The sequence below is a fragment of the Onychostruthus taczanowskii genome, unplaced genomic scaffold, assembly GCF_017590055.1.
Source record: "Onychostruthus taczanowskii isolate IOZ18803 unplaced genomic scaffold, ASM1759005v1 scaffold38, whole genome shotgun sequence".
NCBI lineage: Eukaryota > Metazoa > Chordata > Aves > Passeriformes > Passeridae > Onychostruthus > Onychostruthus taczanowskii.
Genome location: NW_024501237.1, coordinates 2,906,721 through 2,922,854, shown reverse-complemented (window position 1 = coordinate 2,922,854; position 16,134 = coordinate 2,906,721). Strand labels below are relative to the sequence as shown.

The window sequence follows — 16,134 nt, the reverse complement described above, 5'->3', positions numbered from 1 at the left end:
AGTCATCTCACACTCTCTACCAGAACAGTTAAATTACATTTCTTGCAGGTTGCCATACACCATGCAATTAAATACACCAAAAAAAGAAAAAAAAAAAAAGGCCTTTGGATGCCACTTTTCCTCTGACTAATGAAAAAAAAACCAAACAAACAACCTATTTCAAAGTTCTTCTTCTTAGTATTTCACTCCCTCACAGAGGTTTTAATTAAGAGCCTGACAAACTGACCTTTAACAAAGTGTAATTCTTGCCTTCTGCAGTCTCCACCATCCATGACTCAAGACAAAATCTCATGTGCCTCATAGGAAGCGATCTAGCCCAGGATCCACAAGCACAAGAAATCAGCAGGCACACAAATGCAGAAAATAAGCACCAGCAGAGACTCCAAGTGACTTTCCTGAATTATTACAGTTCTTTCCTAACAGCCTGAATAATCCCCAAACATAAAACTTTGATTTAAGCTGCAGGCACATAACTCGGGGCTGCACAGAGAATGCTTTTAGTCGGATGAACCGACTTTGGTACCTCAGCATGCAAATTCATCCACAGAGACGGATATGCTGGACTATGATACTTTGTCAATAGTAAAAAACACAACACAGATGCACAAAGTTTACAAGCAAAAGATTCCACAAAGAATACTGAAGATCAGTATTTGGAAATTTACGTTCTAGTTTAAACAGTACTAAATAAATGTTAAAATTCACACAACTGCAAAACTCAGAGTACTCTTTAGGATATTTGTGTCTCTAAGGGAACTCATGATTTAGGTAAGAGCATGCCAACAGGTCACCTGCTAGTGAGCATGGTCCTGAAAGTAACCCTGTCCTTGTACACAAGTAACCGTGTGTGTTAATTTTTCATGAAATCTGCATTAATACAGGACAGGGACAAAGACAGACGTGATTCGGTAACATCCAAATGGTGAGGTATCACTGGAATGATGATCTGGCTTCTTACCTAAGGCCAAGCTGCGAAATGATTTATCAGACTCAGAGAAGGACATCAGCTAGCACACAAGGATCTCAAGTAACAGCAGTTGCTGGGACAGCAGTATGAGCAGCTTAGTTTCCAGGATCAAAGTCCAGTCAATGATGAAGCACATTCCTTTGTCCATTCAATAATCATCAAATCTTCTAGACCAATTGCCTAAATAGGCCCAGATTATTCTGAGCAGGTGGTGCTTCCTGAGAGCACCAGAAAATGAGGATTCAAGTCCTTGGAGCTCTGACAAGCATCCAGACATCCCTGGGAAAGCCGCAGGCCCCTGCTGCAAGGCTTCTCATGCTGCACTTGCTCAAAATGCCTTCAGACAGGAACCCTTGGAGAGTCCAGGGGACTCTAAAAAAGACACTTGAGCCTTGTGTGAGAAACAGGGGACGAGCCTGAGCTTCCCACATCTCTGTGCTTGGCTCCTCCTGGTGCCAACGAGGTGCAGGAATCCTGTCTGCAAAGCACCACACACGTAAACCACAGCTGTGCCCCTGTCCCGCACCTGCAGGTGACATGTAACCACACGCATGTAACCCACCAAGACACAGCAAGGTCACTGGTGTTCAGTTCTGGTAACACAGATGTCTTCCCCCACACCAAGAGGAAAACCTCAGCTTTCCTTTAGAATGCGACCAATGCACAGAATGAGGATTTATCTACAATATAAAGCTCACAACAATTAGCAAATACAGTGCAATCACTCAAAACTAATCACTCAACTTGGCTGTATGTGCACATTTCCCACTTAAAGGTATTAATTTAAACCCTCTTCTGATTTTTGTTGACCATGAAACATTCCTCTCAGTGCAAGAGAAGCTTGCACAGGCATCACTAATCATTTCATGGTCACTGACTCCAGCACAAAAAACTCCCACATAGAGGGTGGTGTGGGCTTTGTGCTGTACAGGAGAGAGTTTCTCTCCTGCAAATTAACTTTGTCAGCTCACCAATTTTTTTTTTAGAAGGAAAAATGTTAAGTATTAAATCATCTAATGACTTAGAGAATGAACAGAATGTTTTCAAAATGCAAATTGAAGGCATCTGTATTTTAATTACAGCACCAAAACTGCAAGATACTTGTCTCCACACATATTTTTCCATTCATCTTCAGAGATGGCTGCATACAGAGTATTAGTTTCCTAGTATAAACCTACTCCCACGTACATTCCCAAAATAATTTGCATGTATTACCAATAAACAAACACACGCACACAAGTTTTCAGGCCGCCCACAGACGTGAGAGACAAAATGAGGACTTGTCACTTTTGCTTTTGGGATAGTAACTAAAATTGCTTCAACTTTTAACACAGGGAAAACAAGGCAAGAGCAACATGAGCTTCAGCACCGTACATTTAACACAATGCTCACTTGAAGAAATCTTTAAAAATGTGCAAATAGATCCTGTTGCGACACAGCTGATTTTCCATAGGAAAGCTAACAAAGGCTAAACAGAACCTTAGCTACAATACATTTTTCTGTGTTACACTCGATGAGCTCAGTTGTGTTGTTGTCAGCCTATAAAATTGACTTTTATACTGAGTCACTAAGAGGATACAGATGACAAACAGCTCCATTACAGAAGGCTGACAAATTCTTGCCTTGAGAAGCAACAGTGACATGACAACAGTGGCAACGCTCACTTCATTTTTGCGTAAAATACAGTTGGCACTTCTACTTCACATCTGCACGGTGATACCTCCTCCACAGTCAGTTTGAGTCTTCATTTTCATTTCATCCCCCAAAGACCAGTGCTATGGCATGAAATGTCCTTATTTTCCAATAAAACTTTTTTTTGGTCATGAATCCTTGGCATAGGATGTCCAGTAGCAAGTCTCTGTAGCCACATGCTTGTTAGGGGGAAATAAATACCCTGGTGCTATCCTAAAACTTATTCAAAATCCCATTCTCAGAACTGAAAATAAGCAAAACAAAAAAGCCTACCTTATTCTCAGGGATGCTCCAGATAAATACTGAACTCAGCTCAAAAGTAAGTACAAATTACTTTTTAACCATAGAAAGGTGGTGTAACAAACATTTTGGGAAACGAAGTGCGCTCTTAACTTGGGCATGAAGGATAAGCATCCCCAGGGTCAGCATTATTCAGAGAGATTAAGGTGTCATGTAAATCAGGACATATGGAGAATTCCTTTAATTTCCAACAAAACAAGATTTTAGTCCACTGCAGACTTGCAATGCTAATAAATAGGTTTCTTTCAATATTTTGAACATATCAAAAAGGGACTTTGAGGAGAGATGGTGAGAAAATTTTCAAATCTGATTGATTCAAGATTGGGGTGAGTGTTAAACATTAGAGATATCACACTGGCTATCTTAGCATAATAATCCCTTGCTGCCCATGGCTTTCATGATCAATCTTTGAAGTATACTTCATATTTCTCATACTTTTACCATTTATTATAACTTGGCATATCACTGAACACAACTACATTTGTAGCCTGATAGTAATACAGTTTAAAATCAAGAACAACAGACATTGCCATCTATTTCCCCTTCCAAATAGCCATGACAGGAGGCAATTTGAAAAGTAATACTGGGATTAACAGAACATATTGAATAAATATACTGGGCTGACTGGATGTGGAAACAAAATTCTTTAGTTTTGGAAGACATGCTTAAAATCAAGTCCAATTATTAACCCAACACTGCAACCTCCACCGCTGAACTATGTCCCTAAGCATCACATCTGTACATCTTTGAAATAACTCCAGGTAAGGTTGACTCCGCTACTTCCCTTCCACAAGGGAAGTCCCAATGCTTGACAACCCTTTCAGTGAAGCAGGTTTTCCCAATATCTAATCTAAATCTCCTTTGGCACAACTTGAGGCCATTTCCTCTCATCCTGTCACTTGTCACCTGCAATAAGGTCCCCACCCAACTTCCTTTTCTCCAGGCTAAACCACCCCCAGCTGTTCCTCTGTCCGGTGCTCCAGACCCTTCCCCAGCTCCACTGCCCTTCCTGGGCTCGCTGCAGCCCCTCAGTGACTTTCTTTAGTGAGGGGCCCAGAATGGGACACAGCACTCAAGGTGTGGTCTTACCAAGTCCAGGGGGACAATCCCTGCCCTGCTCCTGCTGGCCACACTATTGCTGATCCAGGCCAGGATGCCCTTGGCCTTCTTGGCCGCCTGGGCACAGCTGGCTCGCGTTCAGCTGCTGTTGAGCACCCCCAGGTCCTTTTCTGCAAGGAAGTTCTCCAGCCACTCTGCTGCCAACCCACAATGCCACATGGGGCTGTTGTGATCCAAGAGCAGGATCTGGCACTTCCTTGCCCTGAGGAATTCTGCTTTACACTGACAAAATACACATCCTTTCCCCCTATGCTGCCTGGGGGTGAATGAAAAAATTATGAATCACCATATTAACAAATTAAACCTTTTTTTTTTTCTTAAACAGAATCATTAATCACCTTCAGCTTCTGTTCTGGCAGAACAGATGTGGCCATTTGTCACTGAGGACAAACTGCAAAGGGCTTTGATAAGGAGTAGAATATCCTACCTGGAACAACCTCAAAAAGGAACTTTCCTGGATTTTCTTCATTGCAGGGATGCTCAATTACTCTGTTGCCAGGCAGAAAGATGGTACCCTAAAGAAAAAAGTAATAACAAACATAGGATTAAAACTGCTACCATACCTTGACAGACTAATGCTTCTTTTTGGACTGGGTTAAACATTAATTTTTCACTGTTAACACCTGAGCAGCTGATTTCCAAAGTGAGATTGAGGAGGGATTATCCCAAAAGCCAACATCACAGATCACTTTAATTAACTGAGGCATTTGACAACAGCTATGAATTTTTTTAATCTCTTGGGTATTTGATGCCATGCAGAGTTTTGTACTTATCACATATACTAATCCCACTGTTCTACAGGGAAAAATTGAGACTTAAAAGCAAAGGGTAGTCAAGAGCTAGGAAGTTGCATGTGAGGCTGGTGAATTCACCAGCCAGGCTTCTTGGCTGAAGCCAAAGGAGGTGTGGATAGAAGAGTACCCTCAATTTGTGGTGCATACCCAGTTCCTGCTCTGGGCCCTTTTCCCATAGCATCGCAGGGAAGAAATACAGAGAAAACATTGACTGCAGTGTGCCAGGCTGCTGGTGCTAAGCCACAACAGGCACAGAGAAAGTCCTGGCCAAAGATCTATTTGCTACAGGCAAAAAGATGTCAGAAAATCTGTGGTGGGCATTGAAAGCCTTTATTACAACTTCACTACCTGTCGGAAACGAGGACATCCCTCTGGGTGCCCTGGATGGCTCAAAATCCTGGCAGGGGCTCAGAGACCCTGGCAGGAAGCCAAAGACACCTGGAAATGAGATCTCAACCCATGGAGCAAATTACCAACTTTATATGAAGAATTACAAGTCACAAAAGTTTAGATAGCATAACAGTAGTTGTCACAGGGTGAAAGGGGGAATTTTGAAGAATTTTAGTATGGGGGTCTAGGAGACAAGATGGATGGATCTGGGTGTTGCCCTGTTCTTCTTCCTAGCCTCCATCTTCTTGGTGATGGTGGCACTTTGGAACTGGTTTAGGTTAGAAAGTCACCATCTAACACAGGTAACAGGTATTGGAACATAACTTTAAATATCAAATACGTAGGTTATAGTACAAAACACAACACCAGCCCGGGGCGGGCAGAGTGTGCCTCAGACCGACCTGCAGAACAGACCTTGGCAGGCCAGACAGAAAATGTTTTAGATTAAAAATAATAAACAGCCTTGAGAACGCGAGCCAAAGACTTCTGACTCCTTCTTTGACAACTGGGTTGAGAAAAAGAAACTTTTTAACACACCTTGGGGTCATCTTGACCAGAGAAAATCCCAAGAACTACCTTGAGAGAAAAGGTGGGGAATTTCAGCTGCGCATACTTCTAGTAACACCCGAAGACAAAAACAATGCCTGTAACCCTCAAAACATTTCTGGGGCTGTGTTGAAGACACAGCTTGTTTCCTCTCCTTTGGTCTGCTGACACGTGGCATGGATAGACCACACCTCTCCTGTGAGAGCTCTTTTTCATTTTTAGAAATTACAGCTCCTCCTACCATTTCAACCCCCATCAGCAGGCACTCCTCAGTAAAATTATGCTGGGATGGCTGTCCAGGGATAAATTTTCAGAGCAGCATCCTAGGAATTGTATTAAGTACAAGCTCTCCACCACTGTTAATAAGAGATAACACCTATTTAGTAATATTCTCCAGTTATGGCATAATGGGGCCCCCATTTCCAAAGTAAACAACTTACATAACTTACACATCTTAAACACAGAATACATAAAGTAAGGTGTTCCCTGACGGATCACTGAGTCCAACATAGAGCACCATTTCCCATAGTAGTTTCAACCAAATGCCCAAATATGTCAGACCCCTTGTTTAAACAGCCCTAAAGATATCTCTGTACATGAAAAACATCAATTTTTTTATCCAGTATTCATTGTTATGACCTGGAACCATTACGAGCAGAACCATTTACAATTATTGGGAAGTCGAGACAAGCAGAAACACTACAGTCTCCTCACAAAGAAATCCTTACAAACCAACAGGAAAAAACCACCTGAAAGAACAGGTAAACAAATGTTCCACAAAATTAGTATTTGTACCAGCTGATGTGGAGTGCTGATTTGTACCAGTGCTGTGTGCCAGCAAGAACAGTGCCATCACAGGAAGACAAAGGGTGCACAGCAATTTCGTCAGAACATAAAGAATCGGCTCCATGAAACACTATGACAATTGCTGCTGAAAGCAGATGAAGCAGCACAGCTTTCTGCTGAGGTGGAACAAGCAGCAGGTATTTACAGTTGTGGGCAGATGTCCCCATTCACTGCATATACAAATGTATCATAAGCATTAAGTGCCTTGGTCCAACAACCCCATTCAGAGCGCTCTTCATTCATTCCTGCCACAAGCAGCACCCCTTAATAGATGTCACACTCCAGTTTTCTGTGAAATACCTTATTAGGCAACCAAAATATTGTAAACAAAAATGATTATGTGAACAGGAAAACATAAGTCACAATATAGCTCAAATTCTCATATTAACACCTAAAGAAAAAAAATGAAAACATAAGGAATACATTTTTTTCTGAGACTTATGGGAGGCCAGGAATAAGAATCTCTAAAAGGCATTTTAACTACATGCATTTTTGTCCCGTGTAACAAACCATGAAGACTGGTACAAGACTTTATTTCCCACTCTCAGATTGAGCTGGTTTTACCCAGAAGAAGCTCCACCCAGCACACTGGGTGAGATCTTCACGCTGGAGTTTCACTGTCTCGGGAGCTTGCACCACTGAGGGCATACAAGACATTCAAGCCAATCATAGGTCTTGCTACTCAATTAAAACAAAAATACAAAATTAACGAGACCTAGCCTACAGCACTGTAAACTAAAATCAATTCATGAGACAGTAAATGAAAACTGCATTGAAATTTGCTGCCAACTCATTAGCAACAGGCAAGCTGCAGACTCATCACAGTGGGATGTTTTCTGATTCTTTGATGCAAAACTCTTTTACCATTTACAGGGAGCTCTCCTAATGACAGATTTTTGAGACCAGAAGTGTTTTATTTATAACACTAGTGCCTTAGTTTCATAGATAAAACCTATTCCATCTACTAAAATGTAAAGCCAAAAGCCACACACAATAGCTAAGTTAATATGAAGAAAAACAAGACAGTAACACCATATAGAACATTGCTATAGTTTAAAAAGAAAATATCCTCAAGTGGTGATTTTATTTCACTATTTCTAGAGCTGTTACTGCAAACATCAGTGCCATGAAATACTTTATATATATATATATATATATATATGAGGGGTTTTTTTAATTAAAAAAAGCTTTGTTTGTGCAACATGCACCTGGGTGCCCAACTCTAGAGGAGAAAGCGTTAAGAGAGCAATTGCAGCTCTCTCACTTCCCATTCTGTCTGCTTTCACACCCATCTGTCTGCCTTCACCATGCAGCAACTAAGCTTTGTAGCTGTCTACACAACTGTACTGAGGCTGTCTGGAGTGTCCCTTTGCTGAGCTTCTCAGCAGCTGATGCGCAGGGAACACATCTGTACTGTAACAAAGCCCCAGCTGTGGGGTATCTGACACAAATAGGGTCCCCAGATCACTGCTGGTCCCCCTGCTCAATTGCCTTTCTGGGCCCTCAAGGTGCAACATTAGGCCCATCCTTACAGCCTGGAGAGTCCCAGGAGTATGGGCTATCAGTTAGTTGCAAAGCTTCAACAAATTCAAGCCTTGCTTTCTGCCCTGAGTAGCTAATTCCAGGGGGAAGTAGGAGAAAACCAACCAGATAGCCTTAGACACTTAACAAGAGAGTAATTTGCATACAAAAGAGGAAGGTGATTTCCAGAGGAAATAGATGTTTAACTTGGCTGTCAGTGCATGTGTGCATGCAAATGTTCCATAATAAGGCAGCTTCACATTGCTTCGCATCAAAGTCTTCAGATCATTCAAAATATTTAAAAACTCTCAACCCAAAACTGCAGATTGGAGCAGATTAATATTGTGCTTTCAAAAAAAGAAAAAAAATCAAACCAGCATAGTACCAGCAGGAATCAAGACATACAGTCTATAGAAATACAGGAAAAAAGGAAGTGGGAGAAAAATGTGGCCCTGACCCAAGTCCCTCCTGGCTCCCATTGCCATCCTGTTTGCAGGCTGTGCCTCCACCAAATCAGCCGTGTTTAGCAGAGCTCCTGCTGCAGTGTGCCCGAGTTATTTTTCCATTTCCAACATTTCTGTCCTTACCTGGGCAGTTCTGCTTCTCTAGCTGAGCATTCAGGATGACTCACAGCATGCGGGAGAAAATCTGGATTGCTCAAAAAGCATTGGCCTTTTCCCTAACAGAATAACAAGCCCACTTTCAAAGGAGATTATCACACACAGACATTTTTCTATAGCATACTGTTGCTCAAGCCAAAGATCTCCTAAAGAGCAGAGCAACACATCTGCTAAAATCAAAAATCTGCATAAATGAAGTGTTTAACTTGAGAAAAAAAATACTGCTCTGTTAACTAAGTGCTTGATAAAACACTGTAGTGCACCAAGAATGACATCAATCTACTTTGGATTAGTCTCACAGCATGATACAGTCTTGCTCAAATAGATGTTTTATCCCATGCTGGTCCCTGAAAACATTTTCAGCACCATTCAGCAGCTGAACTTCAGGAGGAAGCACGGAAGAGGAGACAGGATGGCCGCTGCACAAGAGCTTCATGAGGAGCAGCTGACAGATGGTGTTCCTGTTTGCACGCTCCGTGTAACGCACCGCACCAGGGAAGTGACCTTGTGCCTCCTGCTGGCTCTGCCCCATTACTCTTCCCTGGATACACTCTTCCCCTGCCTCATTTCAACTTGGTTTTCTCAAGCAGACTCACCACCTTGTCCAGGAGATACCAGGTTTTGCCCAAGAAAGCTTATGACACAAGGAATTACAGTATTTTGAAGATGCAGATTGGCAAATGTGAAGACAAATACATGATTTTAAATATCTCTGGATGGATTTTACTCAAAAAGCAAATACAGACATGAGGCAATTAAATGCTTTCTTGTCAAAATAATATTTTCAGGTTTTATCCTAATACATTTCCCCATGGCTATGTGCTTGCTGTAATTTGTCCTGCTATCCCTTAAAAAAGATGAGAAATACACAGTACCAGCATTTATATCAGATGGTCTTCTTATCCTTCCAGCTTTATTTATTATTTAATTTAATTTATTATTTATTTATAAATTATTTAAAGATCACTGAAATCTACTCTGACATTCAAGTCAGGTGCTTTTTATTTACATATCTGTTCTTGTGGTTCCATGGAAAACTCATCACATCAGCTGTCAGAGAGGCAGAAAGATCATCAGCCAGGAAAGAGGCAGCTGATGGAGGGGATGAAGAGGCAGAAGCAATCTTTGGGTGCTTGTGCCTCCTGCATGACTCACAGCCACATCCAACACAGCAGTGTTCTGTGGTTTCTTTTGTCACTGTTGCTGTCTGCAAAGTCTGGGCTGTAAAACTTTGGAACAACAGTGGACTTAAGCTCAGATGGCACCTTAAACTGAAAAATGTCATCTGAAAAAATGAAAAATATTACTTTTAAACTGAAAATACTACTTTTAGTGAATGACACTCTCAACATCAATAATATTTACAAGGTCACTGCCAGAAAGGCATCTACTATATTTCACAGAGAAGCCTGTTAATCAATAATAAATAAATAAAATATGTGACACAAGTATATTTCTACATGTATACACAAACGTGCACACCTGTGAATTTATAAATAAATGATGCATAGAAAAGGAGAAAGAACATGCAAGTTATCAGTTATTTATAAATTCTTGTTCCTCCCATTGCTGTTTCTGCTTTTAAGCTACCACAAAAACACATCTCAAGTCCAAGTGAGCCCTTGGCACTGTCAAGAGCCTACAGACAGAAATCCACTCATACTGAGGCCAGTAATGAATGAAACCTGCACTATGCTCACCACAAACAGTCTGACTGCAGTGGTTTTTTTAAAAACTCAACTCTACTTCCACCATTACAATTCATTTCCAAGATCCCAGTGAAATCACTTGCTGCAAAAGGGCACAGAAACTCTGAAAGCCAGCCCTTTCATCTGACTGCCTACACAGAAATATCTGTATTTCACACTGGGCCTGAGCAAGTTCCCCAGCTGGCTCCACACCCTGGGTCAGTGCAGATTTTTTAATTTTTTTTCCTAAGAATGGATTCTTGTACCACTTAAGGAACTAAAGCATATATTTACTGCAGGAGGTGATACACTCCTTGGCTTGTAGTTACAGCAGCCATTTACAGTTTTGCAATGTGTACAAGGAGAAAACAATGGTTGGGGGTGACTTTTCAGATTTTAGGGGATAGCATGCCAAGAATAAAGGAAAGAAAAGAGAAATTACAAAAAAAAAAAACCCAAATCAGGGTTGGTTGGATGAAATTAAGCCATTACACAGCGTGCATTTTTCTGGCATATACACCATTGCATTTGTCATTTTCTTGTCCGACTAAGTTAACACATTTTTAGAGTTTGTTTCGTTGAAGAATGAAAACTATTGTTTAGTTCTCAGAAACTCTGCAAACAGGAGCCTAGAGAGATCTTTTTTCCTTTACTTAAAGTAATGTTCAAACCTACCTGATAGCTTAGTATCAAAAAAAAAAAAAGGGAAATTCCTTCCTATGGTGGTGAATAACATCTACACAGTTTGCCTGATAGGGAGCACCAAAACATTTATTCTGACATGAGAGATAGAACTGACAGTTTTATTACTATGTGATTACAGTTTCTCTAAAGATTTTTCTCCTTCTCTCCTGCCAGACATTTCACTTCATGGTTGAGTGCTTCTCTGCTTGAAACTTCTTTCCTCAAGAATGAAGCAATCTTGGCTTGAGCAGACACTAGGCTCAAGCCAAGTGAGCTTGAGCCTAGTGTCAAAAGTCCCTCATTTGTCCCATAAGAGAAAGCAAGCTCATGCAAAGTTAAGATACTGACAGCACAAAAAATTAAGCTTGCCTAAATCCAGAGGCTGGATCCATACTGCATGCCTATGGTTTTGATTTCTCTAGTAAGGGCAAGAGAGAAGAAACAGCTATGACAAGACAGAGCTCAGGTAAGAGAAAAGGACAGATCACAGGGTTCAGAGGCAGGAGGTGCCTTCCTGTGGATCCCACTCTGCAGTTGCCATATTCCTCACAGAAACGACTCTCAATATTTTCCAAAGGCAAAGAAAAAAAATAAGATGCATAAGTAAATTCAGAGAGTGCAATGAGTTTAAGAACTCATAAATACAATCCGAGAGCATCATTACACATACACATGGAAGTTTTGATAAAATTAGGCTTTGCAATGGTCATTAAATTTTGATCAACACACAAAATGGAACTGGGCACTACTGAATTTTTAGATATTTTTATTACAGAAAAAATACTACCAATAGCTCTGGTCAATAAGAAATTCAGCTTTTAATTAGATAAACCTATTTTCCCAAGATAAAAAGCCAATAAAGCACCAGAACACAAAGGACGAAGTCTTGCTTTACAGATCTCTGCTGCAAAGGAAATTTACCAACTTCCAGTCCTGAGAACATCTAGGTCAAAACAATGCAATTATTCCCCAAAACAATAACATGTGACAAGAGGAAAATTTCAAATATGACTTCTCATTTATATACAAAGCTCCCCAGTGACAGTGTGGACAGATACAGCAACACTGTGAGAGAGACTCTGGCCTGTTTAGAAGTCTGGTTGACATTGAGCCCCCTGTGAGACATTCCTGCAGGGCAAAGGAAGGCTGGACATTTTTCAAGGAGGAAATGTTGAAGATGCAGAAGCAGGCTGTCCCCATGTGCCAAAAGACAGGATGGCGAAGAAGAACACCAGCTTGGGTGAACAGAGAGCTTTGGAAGAGAGGGAAAAAAGGAGAAGAGTTTATGGTCTTTGGAATTAGGGGCAGGCAACTCAGGAGGACTACGAGGATGTGGTGAAATTATGCAGAGAGTAAATTAGAAAGCCCAAAGCTCAACTAGAACTTAATCTGCCTACTGCTGTAAAAGACAGTAAAAATGATTGTATAAATACATTAGCAACAAAGGAGGGCTAAGGAAAGCCTCCACCCTTTACTGGATGTGCGGTAAAATGTGACAAAGGATGAAGAAAAGGCTGTGGTACTCAATCCCCTCATTGGGGAACAGAACCAGCCAGCATGGATCTATGAAAGGCAGGTCGGCTAACTTCATTTCCCTCTATCACAAGGAGACCCCTTAATGCATGAGGAAAGGGCTGTGGATGTTTATCTAAGACATTAATAAAACCTTTGACAGTTTCCCACAACATTCTCATGGAGAAACTGACTGCTCCTGGCTTGGATGGGGGCGCTCTTCCCTGGGTTAAAAAGCTGCCTGGATGGCTGGGCACAGAAAATCGTGTAAATGGAATTAAATCCATCTGGCAGATGGCTACAAGTGGCATTTATCTGCTGGAGAGTAGGAAGACTCTGAAGAGGGATCTGAACAGGCTGGATCATGGGACAAGGCCAACTCTATGTTTTTTCCAGGAAATCTATATATGGCCAAATATCCCACCTAGGACAATTAATTTCCATGTCAAAGTAAAGGTTGAAGTTGCTGCAGATTTCATAAAAACTACACATGAAGTGCAACTTTTACAGAACAAAAAAGGTGGCAGAGAGACATGGAAACGGGACCACAATTCCATCAAAACTGGTTGTTCTCCTGTGCAAATACTCCTGTCAACTTTTGTCCAGCAAGAACATTCCAGGGAAATCTGCCTAACTTATCCAAGTTATTATCTTTCAGTTTTTTATAGGAAGAAAATAATTCAGTTTCACATGGAAAATTTTCAGATGTTAATGGGAAGGGTTATCTATTTGTTTTGCAAGGTTTTAAAGACTATACTGCCTGTTGCTTTACCATCTATATACATTGTTTATATTTAACCCATATAGTAAATTTTCTATGAGCACAGCTTATAAAGTGCACCTACACTACAAATACCACAATCACACAGAATTAACAGTTCATTTAGCTTTCTGGCATCTGTGTAGGGTACTATGCTGGTACTTGTTTAAGGGATTACATTAAGTAGTAGCGATCCTATCTCAGGGGGAGACTTAAGGTCATGTCTTTTGTGCTATCTACACAAAATAGGTGCCACCTAAACAATTAACACAACTGGAAAACTCTGATTCCCTGATTACAAATTACTTTTCCTGCAATAACATTTGTGCAATGGCTATTTCCACACTTTAGTTTTAGTTCAGCATCTTCATTTGCTTCATTCATTCTGTGATACTGTTTCCAACTTAAAACTGGAGTTCTTGGATAGTTTCATTTTTACAACTGATCAGAATCACACACTTTTACAGCTTTTATATGAGATGCAGCTGTTCATTATTAGTCTTATAGTCTTATCAGTAACGTGTTTTTTGAGGACAAGGCTTAAATTACAAGCTATGTAAGAAAAGGTGTGAGAAAATCACCAATTTAAATAACTACAAAATCAAGGCAGAGTTTAGGAGGAGCTGGTTTACGTCAAGTCAAGTACCAGCGCATCAGTTCAGCTGTGCAAAACACATGCACATTTCTGAAATTCTGCTTGCACAAGACAGGGTGAGGTTTTTTGTGTACACATGGTTCCTTCATAATCTCCAACTGGCACAGCGTGCATTCAGAACTATTTCAAGCTGTGGCAAGTTGTTGACATCAGTTCAACTCCATGAACTGATGTGGATCACAAAACCAACCTAGGATAAGACAACAACCACTCAAGGACCACCACAAACAATTCCTCTCAGTGTTAGTTTAATTGACCTCTTGTTTCCCCTTGGATCTCTCTTTTTGCTACTCCAGGAGGAAGTTACTGGGTGCATCATTAAAATCACAGTGTCACAGGATAACAGGCTGGAAGGTGTTATATTCAAAAGATAACCATGGGAAAAAAAGTCCACTTTTCCATCTTTTATCTCAGCAGTCTGGCTGTAAGGACACTATGGGAGACCACATCAAAGCCAAAGCTGAGCCATAGAGCTGCTCCCTCTGTATGCACAAGTTTCCAGAAGGACTTGCTCCTGCTCCTTACCAGGGCCTGCAGGGAGGCTGACCTTTTGAATTAGAGATATCTTTTAAAAATAGCCAATATTTTTCAAGACTATGCTGTCTCAAAGTAGCACTTACTTCACTGAGAATAAATAAGACTCTCATAATCTAGATTTTTACACTGTTCTCTGAATACCACCACCAAAGGTATTTTACAACATTCTATAAACATACAGCAAGAACAACCGAGTGTACTTCAGCTTACTACAGCTTTTTTAAATTTTACAGACTTAAATATCAAACCATCATTTATCTGCTTTTCCACCAGACATTATGACAAGCCTTCTGCAGACCTGTTGAGGGGGGTGTATCTTGCAGAGTGCCAGACAGTCTGGAATAAAAATGGATTCAGGGTGACTGGAGGCCAGCATTATTAACTGCACTCCAGCAGCTGCTCTGTTCCAACAGTATTAATATAAATACCTTAGATTCCATGTTGCTATTTTAATAAGTTATCAAAATATAAGTGACCATAAAGGCCTTCATGGTCTGCAGGAGAAACTACAGAAGCCTTTACAAAAGCAAGAGGACAAAATACTGTTTATGGAAGAGGAGAAACCAAGCAGTGTTTACACAGCAAGTGAACAGAAACAAAGCTCCAGGTTTTCTGGCAAACACAGGAATATTTTGGCCACTGAACTGCTCCCTGCCTGCAGTTATTGTTGAAAAGGGGTCTTTCTTCTAACTATTAAGAAAAAGTAGTTCATACCAGTCACCTGCTGTCAACACTTTGTAATCTGCTTTTTTTGAGAGACAGCTCCAGAACTTTAAGCATTTCTAGATGCACATTCATTTCTGTTGCACATTTGTTTTCTCCAAAGTGAAAACACAGGGCAAACATGTCAAATTCGTCAGCCCACCAATATACAAGTAAAAACTTTACTCTGGAGCTGAACCAGAAGTGGTCCCATTTTCTGGCATGCTCACAGCTACAGAGAATAGTGACTCCAGCTGAAGCTGGCATCATCATGAGAAACCCAGGTACCCATGACATTAGGACGTGGCCAGAAAAAGAAGGATGTCTCAAGTTTATAGTAGTTTGTGAAAGCTACCACATTTTTTTATCTCATGGGACAAAAAGAAAAAGAGAAAAGCTTCTGAATTCTAATAACCACTTGAGTCACTGGTTTGAGGATGCTTTCACAGGCTGCCTTCTGAAGCCAGAACACACAAGGAAGGTAATCAATGACATTTCATTACTTTTTTTAAGGGGCACAATTTTACAACACCAGTGCTTCTACTGGTTATTACTGATCACACTCCCGACTTTGCCCATGTACCTCACAAATCTCTACATAGCTTTTCTATGCTGTTCTACCTCCTTCTGCTTCTACTTTTCTAGCTCCTTTCTGCCCTTCTACATCCCTTCTGCAACATCAGTGAGTTTCAGTCTGGTCACTGCACAGCTTAACTAAAAGCTGAATATTGTTTACTCAGCCAGAAATGTCTTCCACATCCACAGTAACTCAAAGTCAACCAAGGACCTACACATCGAGCA

General features: G+C 40.8%; 1 protein-coding gene across 1 annotated transcript in view; it reads right to left on the bottom strand.

Moving 5' to 3' along the window:
• Positions 1 to 16,134, bottom strand: part of ARHGAP24 (Rho GTPase activating protein 24) — a 184,417-nt gene that overhangs the window by 113,269 nt on the left and 55,014 nt on the right. Inside the window, exon 3 of the mRNA XM_041412122.1 lies at positions 4,506 to 4,593. Within this exon, the coding sequence (XP_041268056.1) occupies positions 4,506 to 4,593 (88 nt within the window). The remainder of the gene's footprint in view (positions 1 to 4,505; positions 4,594 to 16,134) is intronic.